The 19,133-nt window shown below is 44.6% G+C and overlaps 1 protein-coding gene across 1 annotated transcript in view; it reads right to left on the bottom strand.

Annotated features, from left to right (window-relative positions):
• adprs (ADP-ribosylserine hydrolase) overlaps positions 1-1,074 on the bottom strand; it is a 37,386-nt gene extending 36,312 nt beyond the window's left edge. The window contains exon 1 of the mRNA XM_078567083.1: positions 887-1,074. Coding sequence (XP_078423209.1) covers positions 887-1,061 — 175 coding nt within the window. The 5' untranslated portion in view covers positions 1,062-1,074. The remainder of the gene's footprint in view (positions 1-886) is intronic.
• Between the last annotated feature and the right edge of the window lie 18,059 nt (positions 1,075-19,133).

The following is a 19,133-nucleotide window of genomic DNA, read 5'->3' as shown; positions in this document are numbered from 1 at the left end:
TATTGGTTATTACCAATACTGAAATTCTAAATACAGCCTCAAGAACATGTACAGTGACATCTTCACAGAGGGAATTGGCCACTATTAAAAACAATGTACCATTTCCCTTTGCCGCACCTGTTATGTGGGAAAGCCATTTAAAAAGTTAAAGCTGCCCCTACATGGAGATTACAAGCTAGTGTGGCCATACACAACATCTGCATTCTTCACATCAACAGGTCAAAACTTTATAACATCAAATACACAGAATATTCATTTACGTCAATTGAACACAAGGCCTTTTCCAGATTGTAAAACAGAGAGAAGAGGGGCAGGGCAGAGCTTGAACTGTTTACTTTTCTAGTAAAAAAAAAATTCAAAATAATACCATTCCTCACAGAGGTAGACAGAAAAACAAGGGGTTTCCTAAAAACACTGCATCCAGAATGCATTTTAGAAATTCTCTCAGTAACTGGTCCATCCAGTCTAAAACTAGACGCCAACCATCCAAATTAAACTTCACACAAAACCTATTCAACAGTAATTCTTGCGGTGCCTTTACATCTGCAAACCTTTATCAAATGATGCAACAGCCAATAAGTAAAGCACTAAGGGGGGTGGGGGGGAGAAAAATGGTACAGAGATTTCTTTTTAAAGAGTGAATGCGTTTCTATAGGTTTTAACACCAGGTGTGGAAGGAGAACAAATATTTGTGTGTTCTGTGAGTAAAGGTTACAAACATCAGTGTGACTTGAAAAGCACCAAAACACTCCCAAGCCCGCGTTAGTGTGCTCCAGTGTACTGAATACTCAAAAAAGAGCTTTAACCAGTTACACAGCCTTTTAAAAAAAAATACAGCTCGGTGTTCCACATACACTGCCCTGTCAATACTCAGTGGCATCATTACCTTCCTCCTGCCCCTGCTCCTCCAGAGCGCGGACAGCTTCAATCACATCCTGCACTCTAACTAGCTCCTTCCCCTCGAACTCCCCACCAATACAATCCCCCAACAACGCCCCGGTCATGGCCCCGCAGAACCGGGACAGGCTGGGCGGAGCCAGGACCTTGCTCACCGCCGACATCTTGGTTGGAGTAGAAACAGGAAGGGGGGGGGGCGGGTAAGAGGAGCGCTGACTGGCGGTGGGGATACCCAATCGCAACCAGCAGAGCGACAAACAACACGGACCGGTAACCAATCAGAGAATGAGCCTGGTGGCGGGCGGTGGGTGGTCGGAATATCATCCAATCGGATTGGCGGGAAGGGCGACAAACTGACCAATCCCCTTGCGGTGCCTGGGCCCCGGTTTGGTGGGGGTGGGGGGGTTGATTGGAGGGATGCGAATGTTGCAGCGATTTGAATGAGATTCGGTTAATGACGCCGGTGGTGAGCCTCTCTCGCGGTCCCCTGCGGCTGAGTTACTTGGCTAAGTTTGCGTGCTGAACGCAACAGGGAATATCCTTTAAAAACAAAAAAAAAACTACTGCGGATGCTGGAAATCCAAAACAAAAACAGAATTACCTGGAAAAACTCAGCAGGTCTGGCAGCATCGGTGGAGAAAAGGGTCGACGTTTCGAGTCCTCATGACCCTTCAACCCTTTTGGCGATTCATTGGAGTAAAACCCTGTGCAATGAGAGTGTAACTGTGGTGCCGGGGTGGCGAAGCGGTTATTGGCACCACGGTTGTGTTGAAAGGAGACAACAAAGAAAGACTCAACGCTTTTAAAGTGCATGAATGAAACCCAATTTAGGAGATTAAGGCTGTTGTATAACAACCTTAAATGAAGCTAGATATTATTGATGTACTATGTTCATTTATCACATGAGGTCCATCTCTGAACACGTATAACTCGCCACCCACATCCCTTTTCCAAGCCCCAACCACCTTCAATATCCGCCCCTGGGGGAAAAAAAATCCCCAATTCACCTACGACTGCACTTTCAAAATCCCAGCTATCTAGCCTTAGGCCCTCTGGTCGCTGCATTTCTGTAGTTACCAATTTACTCAATCACAAGATGTCCTAATCCCCAATAAAGCCATTACTCTCTTTCTCTCTCTCTCTCTCTGACCATACCCTTTGGCAATCATCTCGACTCCCCTAAGTCAAGAAACACTAGCTTGAAAGGATATGGCAGACAACTGGTTTAGCCATCCACCCACCAGATCTAACTGGACTATATAAAGTAACAGGTCCACCTCTTGCCTGCTAAAACTGCTCACTATTGGACCCCACAAAGGCACAATGGGGAAAGGTTGCTGTTGAAGACCTTTCTGTTGTAGTGCACCGAGGGGCTGGGAACTGTTGAGAGCCCCTCTGGCTGTACAACTCACAATGAATGTATGCATTGAATACTAATTGTATTATAATTGTATTGAAGCACCTCAGAGTGCAACATGATAAATGTTGATAACTCCAATACCATTATAATAATAAAAACAAAAAACTACTGCGGATGCTGGAAATCCAAAACAAAAACAGAATTACCTGGAAAAACTCAGCAGGTCTGGCAGCATCAGCAGAGAAGAAAAGAGTTGACGTTTCGAGTCCTCGTGACCCTTCAACAGAACTGAGTAAAATTAGGAGAGGGGTGAAATATAAGCTGGTTTAAGGGGTGGGGGAGAGAAGTTGATACCATTGTCTGATTGTCTGTAATGACCATATTGAAATGATTGTAATATTCATTGATTGTATTGAAGCACCTCGTGATCCATGTGTAAAAGTTGAATCTGATTGTACTTTTTGTGATGGCGATTTTGAAATGTTTTGTAATGTTCTTCCAGATATTTTATGAATAAAGTATATATATTTTTTTAAATCTGCTCGCTATTGGATGGTCATCCTTGAATACATAGATAACCTTTGGCTGTTGGGGAAGGAAACAGTTAAAGAAACTCAATTGCTAATTATTAGTTAATAATCTAAGTACCCATTGGGTTGTAAGGAGGGGGAATAAGGTGAATTTATTGAATTAAAAATATATATTGATGTTTGTTTTTTTGTGATTATATAAACTTAAGGATTACTTAGAAGGAAGCAGTTAAAGGAGTTCAATTGCTAATTATTAGTTAAAAACCTAAGTACCTATTTGGTTGTATAAAAAGGATAACAGGTGAGACAAATTCTCTAGAGAGTTTTATACACTAGAAATAAAACTCTATCTGAGGGAGTAGATCTCTATCTCTATTACTGTGGAAGCTTAACATTGGCTTCTTTACTGCAAACTGCCTTTTGCAACCCCTGTTAATGTTCACATCACCTTCACCTGTACCCTTAATAGCAAGTGCAAGGAACTCAGACTTTTTTGTCATGAAGATCCAAACAATCCAATCAGCTGCCTTTACCACATCCCTCCGTTTGATTTCCTTTAATGCTTGCACCCCCAGCCCTGACCTCACATCTTTCTCGAGTTTCTTCTCCCATCTCCCCTTATGCTCTCTCTGAATTCATCATGTCCATGATATTCACCTGCTGTTCCTCAATCCTATTCCCACTAAACTGTGATCACCCAACTTCCCTTCCTCCCTCCCCCCCCCCCGCCGTGTTAGCCGATATTGTAACCAGTACTCTCTCTTCAGGCATTGACCTTTTCTTTAAATCTGCTGTCATCACCCTTGTCCTAAAAAAAACAGCTCTGTACACCACTGTTCTTGCAAACTACAGTCCCATCTCCAACTCCCTTTCTTTCCTCTTCTAATGTCTTTGAACATTTGTCACCTCCTAAATCCATTCCTATCTTTCCCAGAACTCTTGTGTTTGAATCCCTCCAATCGGATTTCCCCCACTGCCAAATTACCGTAGCAGCTCTTATCAAAATTACAAGTGGTATGCTATGTGACTCATTCTTCTCGACCTGTCTGCAGTCTTTCACACGGTTCACCACAGCATCCTTCACCAATGCCTCTCCACTGGGGTCGGACTGCTCTCACTTGGTTCAACTTTTAATTATCTAATTGTGGTCCGAGAATCACTTGTTGTGGTTTCTCTCTTGCTCCCACAACATTACTTCTGGTGTCTTCCAAGGATCTATCCTTAGCCCCCGCCCCCACTTCTATTTCTTACTGCATGCTGCCCCTTGGTGAAATCATCTGAAGGCAGAGGGTTAGTTTTCACATGTATGCTGATGACACCCAGTTCTACCTCACCATCACATCTCTCGATTCCTCCATTATTACTGAATTATGAGACGGCTTATCCCATCATCCAATACTGGATGAGCAGAAATTTCCTCCAAATAAATATTGGGAAGACTGAAGCATTGTTTTTGGCTCCTGCTCCAAACTCTGTTCCCTAACTAATGACTCCATCCATCTCCCTGGCAACAGTCTGAGCCATTTCATTATGTTAAAGATGCTATATAAGTATAAGTTTTACAAGAGTGTACAAACAAGACAGCACCAACAACTAGGGTCATTGCAGGGAAAAATTGTAAAAACGAGCAGCTTATATTCATAAAGCATCTTTAAGGTAAGGAAAAGTCTCAAGGCACTTCACAGGAACGCTATAAATCAAAGTATGACACCGAACTAAATAAGGCGATATTAGGTCAGCTGATCAGAAAGTTGGTCAAATAGGTAGGTTTCAAGAAGTCCCTTAAAGAAGGAAAGTGAGGTGAAGAGGTGTTATGGAGAAATTCCAGAGCTTGGGGCCTAGGCAACTAAAGACCCAGCCACAAATGGGGAGACGACAGAATTGAAGGCTCTTTTATCTGAATACACACAGTATTCATAACAGGATAGATGAACTGATAGCACAAATTGAAATAAATGAGCATAATATGATAGCCTTTACGGAGTCATGGTTGCAAGGTGACCAAGGCTGTGAACTGAACATTCAAGGGTACTTAACATTTTGAATGGATAAGAAGGAAGGAAGAGAGGGTAGGGTAACTCTGTTAGTAAAGGACAAGCTCAGTAAAGTAGTGAGAAATCATTTTGGGACGATTTCTTAGAACCAAACAGGAAACAGGTTGTTTTAGACCCTGTAATGTGTAATGGGACAGGAATTTTCAGAGTAAAGGGCTCTCTTGGAAAGAGTTACCATAAGATGTAAGAATTTCACATTCAGTTGAAATGTGGGACTGAAACTAGAGTCTTAAACTTAAATAGAGGCAATTACATGAGTAATAAGGCATAGCTGGCTGAAGTGGAATGGGGAAAAGGTTAAAAGGTAAGATGATAGAGAAGCCTTGACAGACATTCAAGAAGATATTTTCTAACTCTTAAGAAAGATATATTCCATTGAGAAAGAAAGCCTCTATGAGAAGGATGAATCATCTGTAGCTAACTAAAGAAGTTAAGGGTTGTATCAATTTTTTTTAAAAAGCATACAATGCTGTGAGGATTAGTGGCAGACCAGAAAGTTGAGAAAATTTTAGAAACCAGCAAAGGATGACTAAAACAAAATAAAGAGGGAAAATTTAGAATGAGAGTAAACAAACAAGGAATATAAAAACAAAGTGTAAGAGCTTCTACAAGTATATAAAAAGGAAGAGAGTAGCTAAAATAAATATCAGTCCCTTAGAGGATGAGCCTGGGGAATTAATAATGGGAAACAAGGAAATGGCAGAGACTTCTAACAACTATTTTGTATCTGTCCTCATGATAGCAGACACTGAAAGTATCCCAATAATATTAGAAAATCAAGGGGAAAAAGGGAGGAAGGAACATAAAGCAATTACCATCATTAGAACATACGAATTAGGAGGAGTAAGCCATTCAGCCCCTCAAGACTGCTCCACCATTTAATAAGATCATGGGTGATCTGATTGCAACCTCAACTCTATACTCCCACCTACCCATTATAACGTTTCACCCCCTCATTTATCAAGAACCTATCTACCTCTGCATTAAAAATATTCAAGGACTCTGCTTCCACTGCCTTTTGAGGAAGAATTCTGAAGACTTAAGACCCTTTAAGGGAAAAAAATTCTTCTTAAATGGGCGGCCCCTTATTTTTAAACAATGATCCCTAGTTCTACATTCTCCCACAAGAGGAAACATCCTCTTCACATTCACCTTGTCAAGACCTCTCAGGATCTTATATATTTCAATCAAATCGCCTCTTACTATCGAAGAAGTACTAGGAAAACTAATGGGACCAAAGTCCCCCGAACTTGATGGCCTGGAGTCTTAAAAAAGTGGCTGCAGAGATAATGGATGCATTGTTAGTAATCTTCCAAAACTTCCTCGATTCTCAATCACAAAATGTTAGCATGCAGGTGCAGCAAGTAGGAAGGCAAATGGAATGTTGCCATTTATCTCAAGGGGAATGAACTATAAAAGTAGAGATGTCTTACTGCAATTGTACATGGCATTGGTGAAATCACACATAGGACACTGCATACAGTTTTGGTTTCCTTATTTAAGGAGGGATATACTTGCATTGGAAGTAGTTCTGAGAAAGTTCATTAGATGATGCCTGGGATGAAGGGTTATCTTATAAAGAAAGGTTGGACCTATACTCGTTGGAGTTTAGAATAATAAGAGGTGATCTTATTGAAACATCTAAGATTCTGAGGTGACTTGACAGGGTGGATGTTGAGAGGTTGTTTCCACTCATGGGAGAATCTAGAACATGGGAGCACAATTTCAGAATAAGGGGTCTCCCAGAATGTGATGAGGAGGGATTTCTTCTCTCCGAGGGTTGTTAATCTTTGGAATTTTCTACCCCAGAGAGCAGTGGAGGCTGAGTCATTGAATATATTCAAGGCTGAGTTAGACAGATTTTTATTCTACAAAGGCATCAAAGGTTATGGGGGACAGACAAAAAAGTGGAGTGGAGCCAACGATCAAATCAGTCAGGATCTTATTGAATGCCAAAGCCGGCTAGAGAGGCTGAATGGCCTCCACGTGCTCCTATTTCTTATGTTCTTATTGTTATTATTTCAATAAAATGTATTTTTGTTTGAGAACCTTGAAATTATTTCTATAAATGTTTGGCACTGCTTATCTACTTCAATACCTTTTGATCTATTTTCCCAATCAACTTTAGCCAACTTGCACCTCAAATGTATTTTATTCCTTTGAAATAAACTCACTCTTTGGAAGCTTATCACAAAAGCTTTATTGTAAAAGTAAAATCACCTGCACTTGTTTCCTTACCATTGCTGGACCGGCCCGTGGCATTATAACCACTGGTTGCTTAAATACAGACAAAGGGAAAAATATGCCCACCTGGAATCTTAGATATCCAATGCATTAAATCATTACTGGTTTGTTGTTACCCCTCTCCCCAAGGAAAGGCCCTCCACCCCACAAGCTCTGCCCCTGGTCTTATACAGTTGCCCTAATAATCCAACTGACATTCTGGAAGATGAAAAATAGCAATATGTCTGGCAGATTAATTTTGTCATATAATTTGTATTGAAAGTTGCTCTACCAGAGGAGTTGTACTAAAGTAGGAATTTCTAAAATATTAGTAGCCATGTGTAAGTGATTTATTGTCTGATGAACATAAAAGCACAAAGAAGCTATCAATATAAATCCTATCCTATTTTATGCTCCATCTGTTCATGCTATGGTTGAAACAGATAACTGCCACATAGCTCACTTACAAGATGTTTGCACAGTACCGTGTTTCAATACTAACATCATGAAATTTGTGACAGCTTGGTGACAGGGCTTGGACAATTTTTGTTCTCAAATTGCTCTACTGCACCACATTATCAATGCAGGTTCAGGGCACTAAATTGCAACCTCAGCTTTATGACTGAAATTTAAAGCTGCTAAAGCAACTTTATGATACTCGGTGTTTTCCAGAAGTTGGGATTTAGGTATGTTGCTGAAACAGAGCAGATAGGGTTGATTCAGATTATACCCTAGTTAATGATGACTCTTGGTGCGCAAGGTGAAAAGAGTGTTATTTCTTAGCAAAGGAGAATATCACATGCTGGAGAGAGGATGTTCTAAGGGGTCAAGGACAGAATCTATTTGGTTAGAATTAAGAAACAATAGACATGCCATTTCATTACTAGATGTATTTGAAAGACCACCAACTAATGTAAAATATGTGGAGGAGTAAAGTTGCAGAGAAATAACAGAGGACCAAGGACTATAGAGAAGTGATAATATGGGACTTCAATTATCTTAATATATGCTGGAATAATAATAGTGTAAAGGGCAGAAGAGGGTAGAGTTTCTGAGGTGTGTTCAGGAGAATTTTCTTGATCAGTACCTTTCTACCCATTAAGAAGGAGGCATTGCTGGATCTGGTTCTGGGGAATGAGGTGGGTCAAGTGGATCAAGTGCCAATAGGGGAACATTTAGCAAACCGCTATCATAGTATCATAAGGTTTAAATTAGCTATGGAAAGAGAGAAGGAGATTCAAGAGTAAAAATACTTAATTGGAGGAGGGCCAATTTCAGTGGGTTAGGAATGGATCTGTCCCAGATAAATTGGAATCAAAGATTGTTAGGCAAAGTTTTGCAAAACAATAGTCTGCTTTTAAAGAGAAGATGATACAAGCACAATCAAGGTACAATCCCAGGAGGAGTAAAGGTAGGGCAACCAAAACCAGAGCTCCCTGGATGATGAAAGAGATACAGGGTAAGGTGAAGCAGAGAAAGATTGTGTATAACAAATGTCATGTTGATAATAGAATTGAAAGCCAGGTTAAACATAGAAAGTTCAGAGGGGACGTGAGAAAGTGGTAGAAAATTTGCAAGTTCAGAAGAGCTGCTGCCTCCCTGTATAAGAGGCAAAGAGAGAGTGGTAACTAACATGGAAGGGAATACAATTGGCATGTAAATTGTAAAAGAATGGTAAGAAGAGAGGTGGGGCTCATTAGGAACCAAAAAAAGGCATGTATGCATGAAAGCAGAGGGCATGGCTGAGGTACCAAATGAATATTTTGCATCTGCCTTTGCCAAGGCCATAATGAAAAAGTGGGTAGTTGAGATACTAGATAGGCTAAAAATTGATAAAGAGGAGGTACTAGAAAGGCTGCCTGTACTTAAAATTGATAATTCACCAGATCCAGATATGGTACATCCAAGGATACTAAGGGAAATAAGGGAGGGAATTGTGGAGGTACTGGCCATAATCTTCCAATCCTTCTTCAACACAGGGAGGGTGCTGAAGGACAGGAGAATTGCAAAGGTTACACCCTTGCTCAAATAAATGTGTAAGAATAAATCCAGTAACCATAGGCCAGTCAGTTTAGCCTTGGTGATGGGAACACTTTTAGAAACTATGATCTGTGACAAAATTAACAGTCACTTGGACAAGTGCAGATTAAATAAGGAAAGTCAACATGGATTTGTTAAAGGCAAATCGTGTTTAACTAACTTGATTGAGTTTTTGGTGAGATAACACAAGGGCTTGACGAAGCTAATATGCTTGGTGTGGTGTATATGCACTTCAAAAAGGCATTTGATAAAGTGCCACAGGCTTGCCAGAAAAGTTGAAGTCTGTGAAATAAAAGGGACAGTGGCAGCATGGACACAAAGCTGAGTGACAGGAAACGGAGAGTAGTGGTGAACAGTTGTTTTTCAGAGCCAAGGACGCTAGACAGTGGAGTTCCCCACAAGTTGTACTAGGACCACTGCTTTTCTTGATATTAATAATTGATTTGGACTTGGGTATATAGCACACAATTCCAAAATTTACAGATGACATAAAATTTGAAACTGTTGTGAAGTGTTGGGAATGATAGTGATAGACTTCGAGAGGATATAGACAGGCTGGTGGAATGGGCAGACGTGTGGCAGATGAAATTTGATGCAGACAAGTGTGAAGTGATACATTTTGACATGAGGAATGAAGAGAGACAATATAAAATAAAGGGTACAATTCTAAAAAAGGTGGAGGAACAACAAGACCTGGGGATATATGTGCAGAAATGATTGAAGGTGGCAGGACAAGTTGAGAAAGTGGTTAAAAAGACAAATGGGATTCTGGGCTTTATAAATGGGCCCATAAAGTACAAAAGCAAGGAAGTTATTATGAACCTTTATAAAACACAGGTTTGTCCTCAACTGGAATATTGCCTCCAATTCTGTGTACTTTAGGAAGGATGTGAAGGCATTCTCCTTAGAGAAGATAGGGTTCAGCAGAGATTAGATAGGTGTTCAAAATCATGAAGAGTCTAGACAGAGTAGAAAGACAGAAACTGTTCCCATTTGGTGGAAGGGTTGAGAACCAGAGGACAAAGATTTAATGTGATTGGCTAAAGAATCAAAGGCAAGGTGAGGGAAAACAATTTAACTTAGTGAATGGTTGTGATCTGGAATGCACTGCCTGAAATGCAGTGGAGGAAAATTTAATCCTGGCTTTGAAAAGGGAATTGCATAAACACCTGAAGGGAAAATTTTCATAAGGATACAAGGAAAGGGTGGTTGAGGAGGCTTGCTAAATTGCTCCTGCAGAGAGCTGGCATGGGCTCAGTTGGTCACATGACCTCCTTCTGTGCCATCCTATGAAATTACACCCTTCTTATTGACTATAAGAAATCTGCCAAATAGATTTTTTTTTTTTTCGGGTTGCCTTATATCATACATAGCAAGTTGCTCCAACATTACAAAAATGCAGCCATGACGGATGCCACAAAAGTGACCCAATAGACTTTGGCTTATCCAATTCCTTTCCAAAACAATGCAATCTCTTTCCCACATACAGAGCATGCAAATATTCAAACAGTTTCCAAAAGAAATTATACACAGTTGATTCACTTTTTCCAAGGATTATTCCTTTCTACCAGCTGCTTTATTTACAATCATTTCCTGAATAAGAAAAAATTGTTTCCAATGGCTGAAGGGTTGATAACGAGAGGTCGTAAATTTAATGACATTGGCAAAAAGATCACAGCTGGCATAAAGAAAACTATTTTTACACAATGATAAGTTAGGATGTGGATTGCACTGCCTGATTCAATAATAGTCTTCACAAGGGAATTAGATTTCAAAAAAATGGAGCGATTTGGGGAAGAGTCAGGGAGTGGGGCTACTGTATTGCACTTCAAAAGAGCCAACACAGTCTCTAAGGGCCAAGTAGGCTTCTGTGCTGGAGTATTCTATGATTTTATGAAGATTGCCTTGGTTGCTATTTATCACACAATGTTCTTAAAGAATAAAAACAAAGGGCAGAATCATCCCAGATTTTCTCTAAGTGCGGTAGCAGGCGGGCAAAACGATGTTTTACCCGCCGGCCGCGATGGCGGGTTTTCACGCCGTATCCTCCCAAACCCGCTGCATTATTTATGCATTCCTGGGAAACACGCTGTTTCCATGGCAGGCAAGCTCTCATTCACCAGCCATTCCATCACCTCACCGCTTCATCATGCCGGGCGCCATATTTAAAGTCCAGCCGCACGCACACATCTCAGTGCTTCCAGCCCACAACTGCTGCAGGGAAGATGTCCACAAAAAGCAAAGAGACTGCAGCCCCCAAGTTTAGCAATGCATCACTGGAATGTCTTTTGGATGCCGTGGAGGCCCGCCGGGATGTCCTCTACTCCTGCTCTGGCCGCAGGATGGACAGTGGCAGCTGTGGTCAGTGCCAACACCCTTAAAAAAAAGAGGGCAGCCACCCAGTGCCACAAGAGGATGAATGATCTCTTCCATTCCGCTAGGGTAAGTCACTTTTCTCACACTCTCAACTCACAAACCCATCACACATTCACATGGATCTCACTCACTGCCAGTTCAAGGGACATCACAATTCACTCTCTCATACACACCCTCATTGTCCTCATCCCTTCCATGGGACTACTCACCACACATATGCCAGGCGTACTTATCATCTGGCCTGGCAGGCGCCCTGCTTACACTCGCCATCTTTATTCATGCAGGACAACACGGAGAGGTCACAGACAAGTGGAGGAATGCCTGAAATCAAAGTCCTCACGGAACCATCCAGCTGGCCGGCGAGGATCTGGACTGGTCCTGTACTGATGGTGAGGTCGGTGGTGTTCTACCATGTGAGGGTCCAGCAATGCATCATCCATCAGACAACCATCCTGTGAGAGATGTGTCCTGTTTCACAGGCCACTGCCATGCACTAATTATCTCTCCTTGCTTCCACGGGCACATCTGGGAAACAGCCGCCAGAGTCCACAACCCAAGGCCTCCAATCTTGCCCCGAAGAAACCTCTGAAGAGGAATCTGAAGAAACCCTCCTTGAAATCCCATCACAGCACTCACCCACACCCTCCACCAGCACAGACACACACACACACACACACACACCTCAGTGGGACCCAGCTTTAGAATAGCCTCGGGATCATAATCTGGTGAGCACGTCACACTGTCTGATCCACAGCAGGCGGCGGCAGAGACTTCCCAGGTGTCCGGCACTCAGAGGGCTGATGGAGGCCAGAAACTTGCTGAGTCAGAGTCAGATGATGAGCCTCTGGACTTGGTCGTATCACAGTTGCTGGAGCTGCAAAAGTAAGTTCGGGAACATCAGGAAGGGATGTCTACCGCACTCCTCAGATTGCAAGGCACAAAGGAGGAGTCCGTCTGTCTTCAGGCTGAGGTGATAGTGCCAGCATGCCAACACACCAAAGTCAACACTGGTAGGACGGCAGCCGCCATGGAGACCTTGGCCCAGGACACTGCTCCTGCACTGCTCAACTCCATCGCTGATGCCATAGTTGGCCTCCAACTTTGTGTCTGTGAGAGGGGTCCGGGGAAGCTCAATCTCACTCCAGCTATTCCTTCTCCGCAAGGATTCAGCCTGGGGGACCTTGGGCACCCATAGGGGAGAGGATCAGCAGGTGTCTCCCCTGGGGCCATCCATCCAGGTGACTCCAGGAGTGTCTGACATATCCAATTCCCCTCTTCCTGTGATCTGAGCAGCTCTGGCTCCATGGGCCAAGGAGGGTGCCACTGGCACACAGCAGGACCCCAAAAGCAGCCCAGGGTCCTCCAGGGCTCGGCCCTCCAGAGGACGCCGGCCAAGGTCATCACAGACAGGGCATTGCAGTCCACAGGCTGCCTCCACCTCCACTGTGGATGTCCGGGGAGCACCAAGACGTACAGCAGGGTTAGGAAAGTTAAGAAAAATTAGTTGCACAGCCTGGGCATGGGTGTTCACTATTGTCAATAAACTTCCAAGCATGTCTCCCTGCCTATGGCTCCTTGTTCTGATCAGCAGTGTTCATGTCACTCAGATGTGAAACTTTTCTGCACAAGATAAATGCAGGTGTCTCAGTCCAGGGCCTCTTCCCTGTGCTTTGTGCAGCCTTCAGACCAAAGTGACAGTCCGGCCTCACACTCCCTGGATACATTACTGATGCCTGCACCTCCATGATGCTCGTCATTGCTGCCAGAATGTTGTGGGCAGGCGTCACAGAGTTCTGTCATTCTCTGTGTGCTCTCGGCATCTTTAAGGTGGGGCAGGCCCCCATCTCTTCAGCATCTGTGATCAGTGACGCTGTGCTGCTGAAGGGGTCAGGTGCTGAAGGCGGACAAAGGATCAGGTGCTTTTAAAGTTTCATGGCCGCGTCTCCATGATATGACCCTGATCACAGTGCAAGCGAGCTGCCCTCGGCCAGACAGAAGTCAGACATTCTCAGAGGCTATGTTAAGAGCTATGGAGTGTCCTCACTGCATGTCATCATCACCCTCCTGCAATCGCGCGACTATTAAGGCCTTCACTACGTCTCCATGACAGGAGCATTATCTCAAAGGGAATGCATGCTGCCATAAGCCAGACTGGAGTCAAAGGTTCACTGATGCAATGTGAGGATCTATGGGGTCACCTCACTGCATGTCGTCATCATCCTCCACAAATCTAGCAGCTATGAAGGCCTCCCAAGCATGCCTGCCTCATCTGGCCAGTGCGAGGGCCTCATCCCCACTTTTTGGGACCTCCTCACCCTCATTACCGTCGACGTTTTTCTCATCTGAGGAGACCTCTAGCTGCTCCATCTACTCCTCAACCAGCTCTTCTCCCCATTGCAGTGCCAGGTTATAAAGGGCACAGCAGGCAATGACGATGTGTGACACCCTCTGTGGACTGTATTGCAGGGCTCCACCAGACCAGTCCAGGCACCAGAACGTCATCTTCAGCATCCTGATGGTCTGCTCCACCAAGATACGAGTTGCAGCACGAACCTCGTTATACATTCGCTCTGCTGCAGTCTGAGGCCGCCACATGGGTGTCATCAGCGGACTTTGGTATACGCCAGGGATCCGTGACCGACTATGATTGTAGGAGTCATGCACACTCCCTGGAAACCATGCGCAAACCTGCAGGATGCATTTCTGGTGGTCACACACCAGCTGCACATTTAGCAAATGGAATCCCTTGCGGTTGATGTAGTTAACCGCATGTTGTGACACAGACCTGAGTGCAACATGAGTGCAGTTGATGGTATTCTGCATCTGTGGGAAACCTGAGATCTGGGTAAATCCAATCACTCTTGCATCCTGACTTTCCTGGTCCCAGGCGAAATGCACAAAGTTGTGTGCCCTGGTGAAGATGGAATCCATGATCTCATGGATGCATTTGTGGGTGGAGGCTTGTGATATCCCACAGAGGTCACCACTGGAGCCCTGAAAGGAGTCATTGGCTTAGAAATTGAAGACTGCTGTCACTTTCATGGCCACTGGCAGTGGATGTCATCCATGCCCCCGTGGCGCTAAATCCTGCAGCAAGTGACAGAGGTGATCAATCAGTCCACTAGGCATGCATATTTTTCTGCGACACTTGTTCTCGGTCATCTATAGGAATGAAAGGTGGCTCCTATACACCCTTGGTGTCGCTAAGCGCCGATCAGTGACAGCTTGCTGTGGTTCTTCAGTGGTGTGGGAGCCCCGGCTGCCCTGAGGGTCCTGCTCCTCCCTCTGCGCAGCCAGGCATTTCAGTCGCTCACTGCTCCGTCGCCTTCACTCTCTGTCAGCCCCAAGGCACACAGCTAGTTCACCAGGCTCCATGACCCTGATGTACTCCCCCTGCAGGATAAAAGTGAGAGACACTTGGGTTAGCATGAGTTAAATGTGAAGGCCCCTTAACACATCGTGGAGAGTGCTGGCCACCACTTGGATGACCAGAGTTCAGTGCACTCCATGGCTGCCCGAAACCCCATGCACCTCCACCCCACTCCACCCACTGATTGGCGGCAGCTTTGCCCATTGGACTGCATGCTGTGCTCTTAGCTCAGGTGCAGGCATTCTCCTACACTGCACTGCAAGGCAGCACTGTTAGCTTCAACCATGGGGTAGACTGGTCCAAACTGAGATGCTGACATTGCAAGGGGCAGGGAGTACCTCCACCAGTGTCTCCTCCATGGCGAGTTTTAGCAAGGAGAGTGTAGAACATGCGCAATTGTCCAACTGTCCTGCAGTCCACTAAAATGCTCATTATTTTGTAGTCTTTGCTCGATGGGTAAAAAGCACTGGAGCACTTTATGGTCACTTTATAAGGTGTCCCTAGTGTGAGGCTGCTTCTCTCGCCCACCCTACCCTCCACCCTGAATACTTGTGCGCTAAATTTGACCGCAAGTCAGCCTTAGGCCTTGGCCCACCCTCCCCCGAGCCACCTCAAAGCAAGACAGCCCTAGCACCCCCCCCCCCCCCCCCCCTCCCCCGCCAAAGTCCCACCCCTCCCCAAGTGCCTCAAGCTTGAAGGTGACCCTGGTGAGCGCTGCGCAACGTAACTGTGCACTCACCTCCGAGTTCCCCTCAAAGTGCAGCCCGCCAAGTGCACGCCTTTTATATGCTGTTGTGAAACACGTGGCGTGCTTTTCTGCCCATGTGGGCGGACAGTCGGCGGTGGGGAGGAGGAGGGGTGGGGAGGAGGGGGGGTGATTCCGGTGGGCAGGCCCAATAATGATGCGCAGATGTTTCACAGTGAGGTTGCCGACGCTTGATGGCGGGAATCACAGCCAGCCATCGGCGGGTTGAGCAGACGACCACAAACTGGTTTCACACCGTCATGAAACCGATCGTGCCATATTGTCCACTCACGTCACCGAACACGCCCAACACCACGGACACGGAAAATCCCAACCTAAAAAAAAAGACTTGCATTTATATATGCTGTTCACAAGTACCCGACATCTCAAAGCACTTCACAGCCATTGAAGTACTTTTTGCAGTATGGTCACTGTTGTAAAGGAAATACAGCAGCTAATTTACATTCAGCAAGCTCCCACAAACATGATACAGACCAGATAATCTATTTTTTGTGATGTTGATTGAGGGATAATTATTGGCCAGGACACCAGGGATAACTCCCTGCTCTTTGGAATAGTGCTATGGGCTCTTTTACATGAGCAGGCAGATGGGGCCTCACTTAATGTCTCATTCAAAAGATAGCACCTCCAACAGTGCAATACTGCCCAAGCACTGCACCTCAAGGGTCAGCCTTGGTTCTTGTGCTCAAGCCCTGGAGTGAGACTTGAACTTGTAATCTTGTGATTCAGAGGTAAGCATGCTAACACCAGTGGCTGAAGATATTGTTTGGCATTCCTTAGGTTTATGATTTCATGATACATAATACACAATGGATATCTTTCCATTGTATCTATGGGGAAGTTCGAACAACATGGCTTGCTCTGCCATACCATACCATAGACACTTTAGTCTTGTATAAACTTAGTCAAAAACCAGCTGGACAGCTGCACAACATATATTCTTGTTTTGCCAGCAAGGACTCAGATGTTGTAAACTGACCTTCCATTTTCTAAGTTTCTGCAGAGTAGATAGTTGCAAATTAAAAAAAGGCAAGTGTGCGCTTTAATTTGCTGGTCGCATTCTGAGTAATGACGAGTCAAATATTACTGAGTCACAGTCTGACATTCAGCCAAAATGATTCATTCTGTTGTTGCATTCACATCACATAAATTCTACCAGGATTCTGACATCAGGCAAACAGTTTGCAATGTGATCCAAAGTGTTGCTGAAGATGTTAGAAAAAAAAAGCAGTAAATCCAGCCAAGGTCGCAGCCTTCCAAAGTTCTTCAATAAAGATGTGAAAACATTCAATATGTAATGTGAGCAGGAGCCGTTGGGGACAAGGATAAGTTCAACCTAGTACGTGAGATGTTATACAGATAATATGATCTTGGCAGGGATGCACTTGGACCACTGCTCTTCAGCTATTGTGCATGCTTGTGGTGTGTCTTACGACCTTGCATGATAATGTGGGGCAAGTCCATTGTAATAAATACAAATCATTTCTAGTGATGAAAGCATGACAGGCTTGGATTGTCAGGGGTCAGAGGCAGATTATAGGATACAGACAGCTCATAAAGGGCTGTTGTTAATCCTTAAAGCAGTCTTGCAAAAAACAAAGAAAAATGACCTGAGGTAGACAAAAGGGAGGACTGCTCCCCCAAATACCGGAGTTTTAGAGGTTATGCAGGGAGATGGCAGATTTGAAGGGAAGGGCTATCCTACAATGAGGGGTATGCTGGAGCTGAAACTTCCTCCTTGCCCGCTGATGAGAGAGTCTCATTGAGTTTAGCTCAATGGATGGAAGCCAATTAATGACTTTTTAACTCTTTCGAGTTATCAACAGTCACAGATTGTAACTCTTTCGAGTACATTCACAGTTCTTGGTTTCCGAGAGTGGGACATGAACCCACAACCTTCTGATTCAAAGGCGAGGGTGCTATGAACTGAGCCACAGCTGACACCTCGTAATGACTTTTTAAGGGCCACATCCCATGACCGATTGTAGAGAAATGTGTTAATGAATATGTTAATGAGACCATGATATTAATGAAGTAACTGTGACATCAGTAGTTGGATGACCAAGAGGCTGTAAGAGAGCTAGGAGCAGAACCATCTGTCTCTTTATCACCATGTACTTACTGAGGTCTTTGTATATTTTTTTTAATTCATTCATGGGACGTGGGCATCACTGGCTAGACCAGCATTTATTGCCCATCCCTAATTGCCCTTGAGAAGGTGGTGGTAAGCTGAACATATAGTTCTCAATAAAACGTTTGAAGTTAGACTATACTGACTGACTGACCCTCTCTAGTATGTCCAGAGGGAGCAAAGCCTTATCAAGGTAAGCCAAGACAGCTTGGTATTAGCAAAACCTCACTAAAGCTCGGCTATAGCACAAAAAGGTGCTAGTGCTGGAGGTCACAGTCTAGCAAACTGCAGCCACAGGTCTGTGACTCACAAGTGATGACTGGTGGAGGCAGAAAATTGACTTCACAATGACAAAGATCGACCAAAAAAGTACCGCAGTGAGAGGACAGTGAAGGACACACAACGTCGCTATCCACTGAACAGCCACTACCCCTTCCACAGCCTTTCCAACATATCGAGGGTCCACAGCAGGGACAAAGATGGGATCTCTGGAAGAGAGTTTGAAAGGTACTGAATGGTTTCAGGACTGCAGGGGAAACATCAGAAACATTAGGAGTAGAATTTTCCCCCCCGTCAGGAGCGGTGGGGGGGTGGATTGTGCAGGGGTGGGCAGGCACAGACTCAATCAGTGCCCCCGATCGGGTCCGCGCCACCATTTTACGTGGGCAGGCCAACTAAGGCCCGCCCAGCATGATGCACACCTAGGAGCGCTGTACATTTCCTCTGTGGGCGGGAGGGGGGGTGTTCCCTGAGTAGGGAGTGCGCTCTTTTCAGCATGCATGCGAAAGAGCACAGAAATCTCCCTGAGGCACCTCTGTGTTTTAACAGTTCAATAAAGTGTTAAAAAAAATTTATGACACATCCCCTCATGTGAAACTGTCTCATGAGCTGGGACACGTGCATTAATTTCAGTAAAAATTTGGGAAAATTTAAAATCATTCATGAAACCTCATCCCGCCCATGGATGAGGTTCCATGAAAAATGGGAAGGCCGCCTGGGCTCTTCGCCTGCCCGCCAACCTTAAGGTTGGACAGGCAGCTCCATTAATTATTTTAATTGTTAGTTAAATGGCCTTAATAAGCCTTTGACAGTTCGGCGGGCATGGAGCTGACTGGGCAGCATGCCCACCGAGCTGAAAATCTAAATGATGCGCGGTGACGTCAGGACGCATGCCCGACGTCACCCCGCGTCATTTTATGCCTCGGCGAACAGGCCTCGCCAACACTCACCGAGCCGAAGATTAAGCCCCAGGTCTGTACACTTTTATATGTTGTGAGAGCCGCAGCTGCTGATGGCCTTGTGTAGCAAGGCATTGAGGAAACCTTGGCATCATTCAAAGAGGTGATGGAGGCCTCTGTGAAATACTTTAGCCCCAAAAATAATTTA

Source organism: Cetorhinus maximus, chromosome 21 (genome assembly GCF_964194155.1).
Source record: "Cetorhinus maximus chromosome 21, sCetMax3.hap1.1, whole genome shotgun sequence".
Lineage (NCBI taxonomy): Eukaryota > Metazoa > Chordata > Chondrichthyes > Lamniformes > Cetorhinidae > Cetorhinus > Cetorhinus maximus.
The sequence above is the reverse complement of the archived record's forward strand: the minus strand, read 5'-3'. Positions and strand labels throughout refer to the sequence as shown.